The 5,409-nt window shown below is 42.7% G+C and overlaps 1 protein-coding gene across 1 annotated transcript; it reads left to right on the top strand.

The window, feature by feature from the left end:
• Positions 1 to 218: 218 nt before the first annotated feature.
• rnf26 (ring finger protein 26) lies at positions 219 to 4,000 on the top strand. Its single transcript, XM_017718646.2, has one exon. It carries the CDS (start codon positions 857 to 859, stop codon positions 2,171 to 2,173), a length of 1,317 nt encoding a protein of 438 aa, XP_017574135.1. The 5' UTR covers positions 219 to 856; the 3' UTR covers positions 2,174 to 4,000.
• The last annotated feature ends 1,409 nt before the right edge of the window (positions 4,001 to 5,409 follow it).

The following is a 5,409-nucleotide window of genomic DNA, read 5'->3' as shown; positions in this document are numbered from 1 at the left end:
ATAATAATTCATAATAAGGTAGGACCTAGAACAGTCCAGACACTTTTAGTCACAAAACAAACACTGGAAAACAACAACAGCAAAACAAAAAAAACACAACAAATAAAAAGGGATTTTTTTTTTACTAAAACTTGAACCCGATCTTCTTTTTGTGTGACGTCAGCCTGGTCCGTTTTACAGAGATTACCCACAATCCCGCGCTTTGTTTACTCGGACGTCTGCGCAGTTTCTGCGCCGCATTGATCCGCTGTAACGCGGGGGAACGACATGGCGTTGTGTGGTATGAAACAAATCACAGCTTAAAGAGAAAGTGAGTAATGGCAGCGGTCAGACTCGTCTGTTGTCTTCTTGACGCTTCGTTTGGCCGGTGGACGTTCGCGGGGTTTCCTGCTGTTTGTGTAGCGCCGTCAGGGCCAGTCCGTGTGGACTGGTGTTCGTTAAGCTCGCTCGCTGACTGAGCCGTTCAAACATCAACATCCGCCGAGGAGGAGCGACGAGGAGCTTCTCCCTTAGACGCTTAGGTCACTTTTCTGGCCTCATTCACACATTTGTGTGCAGCCTGAGCAGTTAATGAAGCTGTAATCCACCACCAGCACCCGAGAAATCAAGGACTGAGGATGTGAACTGTAAGCTAAGCTACTTCTTGAAAGCACGCAGAGTTCACTGGCCATGCTAATCTAGCCAGCTAACTGCTGCTAGTTCAGTACCTAGTCATGTTTAGGAGCAAGTGTCCTGGTCTTGTCCACATAATTAGAGTCTTCTAAAGCTACATAGCCTAAAACTGGGGCCACCAATGACTGACGGCTGTCTACAGACCTAAACTGACTCAAAAAGTATCAGTGAGGAGATCCTTAATATGGGTTTGCTGCACTTGGTCTTCACCTCCATTGGAAAGTGCATTGACATCATTTGCCTCCTTCTGGACTTAAATTTCGTGATTGTCAACTCACTAGTTCGGTTGTTGGTGGCGGTAATCTCCCTCATTGGTAGTCTGCCCATGCTACTCACAAATTCTGTGGTGGAGTGCATGAATCTCACCCTGTTCTGCCTCATCACCATGATGGACGGGGTGACCGTTGTGACCCACAACATGATCGGAGGCTGGATGCAGCTGCTTGGTGGTGCGCTTGAGAGCTTCAAGATGGTGGGGTACCTGTCTTCGCATTTACTGCTGCGCACAAAAGAGCTCCTGCACCGTGGGCTTTTGTCAGGGCACGGTTTGCTGCGGCAGGCCTGCGAGGGCTGCAGCATTGTGTTCAGCCTGCTGCTGTACTTCATCAACACCATCATCAACCTTCTGCTCATAGGCACTCAGAACCTGTATGGCCTAATGGTCAGCATGGTGGAGGCTGTGTCTAGCCCTTTACAGAAAGCTCTTGAGCTCACCCTGACTGTACTCACCTTCTTCTATAGCACAATAGTGGGCACCTCCATTCTGCTCTGGACACCGTGCAGACTGGCCATGGAGTTCCTAGGTTCTCTAGGACACATCTTCATCAGCGTCTTCTTGCTCAACTCCTATGGGCTCTTGCTCACACTGGTCATAATCGTAAGTGCCACTGTCTACCTGAACCCTGCACTGTTTCAGCGAGTGCTGCAGCAAATAATCGACTACGTCAACACGGTGCCCACCCTGCAGCGGCTCCAGAGAACCCTACAGCGCCTCTACTTGCTGGAGAGGAACTTGTGGCAGAGGTTTTCCTGGCCCCGCAGCCGCCTTGGCCTTTGGACATCAGCTGAAGGGAGGGAAGGCCTGGGGACTGGAGATGGAGATGCTCAGCAAATCAACGCCGAGCATGAAGCTCCTCGGGATGCTGTGGCTGAACAGGGAGAAGTGGGAGATGTTGATGATCCCATACATCAACCCCAGGCACTGCTGCTAGCACCTGATCCCCCACTTCCAGGCTCCAGCACTCAGAGACCACTGCAGAAGATGCGATCAGAGGAAGGCTCCAAAAGCAACCCTGATCTTCTGACTCTCCTCCAGGAGCAGGAGGAGAGGAAGAAGTGCGTGATCTGCCAGGACAGCACCAAGACTGTGGTGCTTCTGCCCTGCCGTCACTTGTGTTTATGTCGAGACTGCACCAACATCTTGCTGCGCCAGCCCATCTATCAGCACAACTGCCCACTGTGCCGCCACATGATCCTGCAAACCATGGATGTGTATCTCTGAGAGACTCTGTAAACATCTGCAAGGATGGATGGATGGATTAATTCTGTGAATCTCAGGTTTAATGAAACACGACTGTTTCTTATCGTGAGCTGTGCCACCTCTCAGCCAATAAGGCTGTGTAGGTCACAGATTCCCTGTAAATGTTTTGTCCATTCCACTGTGCTGAATCTTTTGCTACTGTGAGTTGTAAATACATGTGGTCATGGCCTTTTATATTCTTGAGAGCTGTTCTCAGCTTGTTAAGTCGAGGCTTGCTACTACAGTATCTTTTCTTATGTGGATTTTGTATTATAATTGAGCTTTTGTATTGAATTACTCAATCTTTTTATACGGCAGTGTTGACGTGAATGTAAGCTTTACATGGAGTAATAACTGCAAAGATACATGCTTTCATTGCAATCCAAAACGTAGTATGCACTATAGGGCTGCCTAGCAGTGAGCTATTATTGGGCACATATTTGTGTGTGATGCAATACTCTAGCCTTACCATGTGAAAGATAAAAATTGCCCAACGAATTCTTTAAAGGTTTAATGGGAACATTTTGTTGCAATGTTTTATCGATTTGTTCTTAGTGTTGGTGGTGTTTCGCTTTGCTGGCCTTAATTCTTTCCATCAGATATGCACATACGGTCCTATTTCTAGATTTTAGGGTCTCATGTCATGACAATAGCTGGTATTGTTAATCTGCTTTAGGCTGAACAATGATGTTCTGTAATGGCCTCTCTCTAGTGTTTGTGTCCTAATGTAAAAGGTATTGATTTGTGCTCCTTGAAATCCAAACATTAGGCCTCTGTCTCACATTTTTACAATGTGATGTCTCCTAATTCAATTGAGCAATGGGGAAAAAGGTATTCTGAAACCCAGGTGGCACCATAGGAAAACCTTTTAGCAGGTGAGCACAAGATGTTTTACTTTTTCACGTGATGTCTTTTCTTTTTTCAGATCATTTAAAACACTATCAGATCAGAAGGACTAGATCTAATTACAGTTGTATGTAAAGCTTTGAAAACCCCTGGTTTGGCATGTTTTGTTGAATTTTAAAGAGAAAATAAGTGAAACTCTACAGGGAAGAAGCTTAAATATGGTGTGTGTAAGCAAATGCACAGTGTCTGCGTATTTGCTGACTATAACATATTGGAAAACATAAAATGTATAACTTTTTGCACAAGCAGTGCTGTAGTCAGTAGGTCTTCATTAAAATGTGCAGAAGTGTGTTCTGTGTAGAGAACGTGGAACTTATTTTCACTTAGAAGAACAACAGAACATGTAGTTTGACCAAACCTTTGCGTATATTCCTTACCACAGTGTTGACTGAACTGTTTAACTACTGTCAAAATCTTGCATTCACAATTACAGAATGGACCAAATGAATGCTTTTTCAAATCGTTGCCAAATTAATGATGAATGACACCAATGACGCAATCCTGTTCTGTATTTAAGAGGTGCGGTTTACATTTGTTTCAGCTGATGATTTTACTACAAAAGACAATGTGTCACATTATCAGGGAAATAAAAATCACAACCTTTAGCCAAAGCCTGAATGTTATTCGCTGTATTCCATTTAAAATTTTGCCAAATGCAGTTAACACACAATTAAATCTTCTGCCATAAAGTAACGAGGTTCAGGTTGAGTTTTAGCATTTTTCCCAGATTTAGTTTTTTTGTCCAGCTGTTAATGCAGGGTGTCTAAGGATGGTATTAATGGATGCCTGTGGTTTTTGTTGTTATTATTATCTACGTAATATCACAGCTTAGCAGAGAATGCACTTTCAGTGCCCAGAAAGAAATCCAATAAAAGCACAAATATGGCTGCCTGAATGGAATTACTTTGGGCTCAGACTGTGTCTTATACATAATAATAATAATAATAATAATAATAGCCCAAAGTAGAGATGGGCAACATGGCAAAGGTGTAAAATCACAATCCCCATAATTATAATTAAATAATGAAATTGAATGATTACTTAGAATTTCACTGCTGCGCTAAATCCAGAAAAATGGGACTAATTATGTTCTCTTGTTAATCAAAAGCTGGGAAATGTATGAAGTATGGATGATCTCCACGATCTGCTCAGAAAAGCATATTATCACAACAACAATAAGTACAATAAATTATATTGCCCAGCGATAGCTCAAAGTCTCGTTTACCACTATGGTATTTACATTGTTACTGTTGTAAGAAAAGGTTTTTTTTACAAAGTTTGAAAATGCGAGCTGCCATTTCTATTGTGTAAACTTGATGACTGGACCAATAGAAGTGATCCAGAATTTCTTGGGAGTAGAGATGTCACACTATGTGTGTAGACTACCATTGGGATAATTAATTCAGTAATAATTATACAGTGTAGATTTGGATTTTAGAAACCAGAGACCAAAACATAAGTTGTGTGTGTGTGTGATATTAATCAAGAAGACAATTTGAGAAACTGGTGTTTAAGGCATTTTGGAATGAAACCCTGCATATATATTGCACCAGTAGTCTGTCTGAATATGAGCAGAACATTTGACCTACATGTAATATCCTGTCTTCAGTAGCAGCTGAGTGTGGGTGTGGGAGCAGATGATCGGGGGGGTGGAATGGAAGCTACTTCCTTCAGGAGCTGAAAAGCCCCCAGAGAGATGTGTGCTTTTCCAAAACCTGGATCTGGTGATACAGCCGAGTCAGTGTAGCTCTACATTGCTGTCCTTGTGTTAACATGTCACTCTTCCTTTTACTTGCATTACTGGCTTGTAATAAGCTAGTTGTGACCAAATTAGTGAATCTAAAAGGCCCGTTCAGTACTACGGACAGCTCCTCGTTATAAAATTACTAAGGAGCTTAGTGGTTAAGTTCTAACGCCTTAATGTGACATGAAGCCAGTCACTGAAATAACGCAGCAAATACTGTGTTTCGCACCTGCAGTGGAAGTGAATCATTGGAAACAATTGGTTAATAATAAGTTTCTTAACTCAGGAGGAAAACATCTTGAGACTGAGAGAGAAAAGGCTTCCTGTGTGTCATGGGAGGACTGTAAGAATAAGATGAGGATCTTTCAGTCAATGATACATAATGAGATTTTCCCCACACACCCATTACAATTATGTGGATTAAATGGATATTTATAACCACTGTTCTGTATGACTCATGAAATCCATATCGCCACGCTAAATGGTTTATCTATCCGTAATAAATTTTAGTCCTGGGTTGAATCCATAAGCAAAGGCAGACCCACAGCAGGAGCTCATTTTCAGAAGA

Source organism: Pygocentrus nattereri, chromosome 17 (genome assembly GCF_015220715.1).
Source record: "Pygocentrus nattereri isolate fPygNat1 chromosome 17, fPygNat1.pri, whole genome shotgun sequence".
Classification (NCBI taxonomy): Eukaryota; Metazoa; Chordata; class Actinopteri; order Characiformes; family Serrasalmidae; genus Pygocentrus; species Pygocentrus nattereri.
Note: the sequence above shows the minus strand (reverse complement) of the source record. Positions and strands in the feature narration are given on the sequence as shown.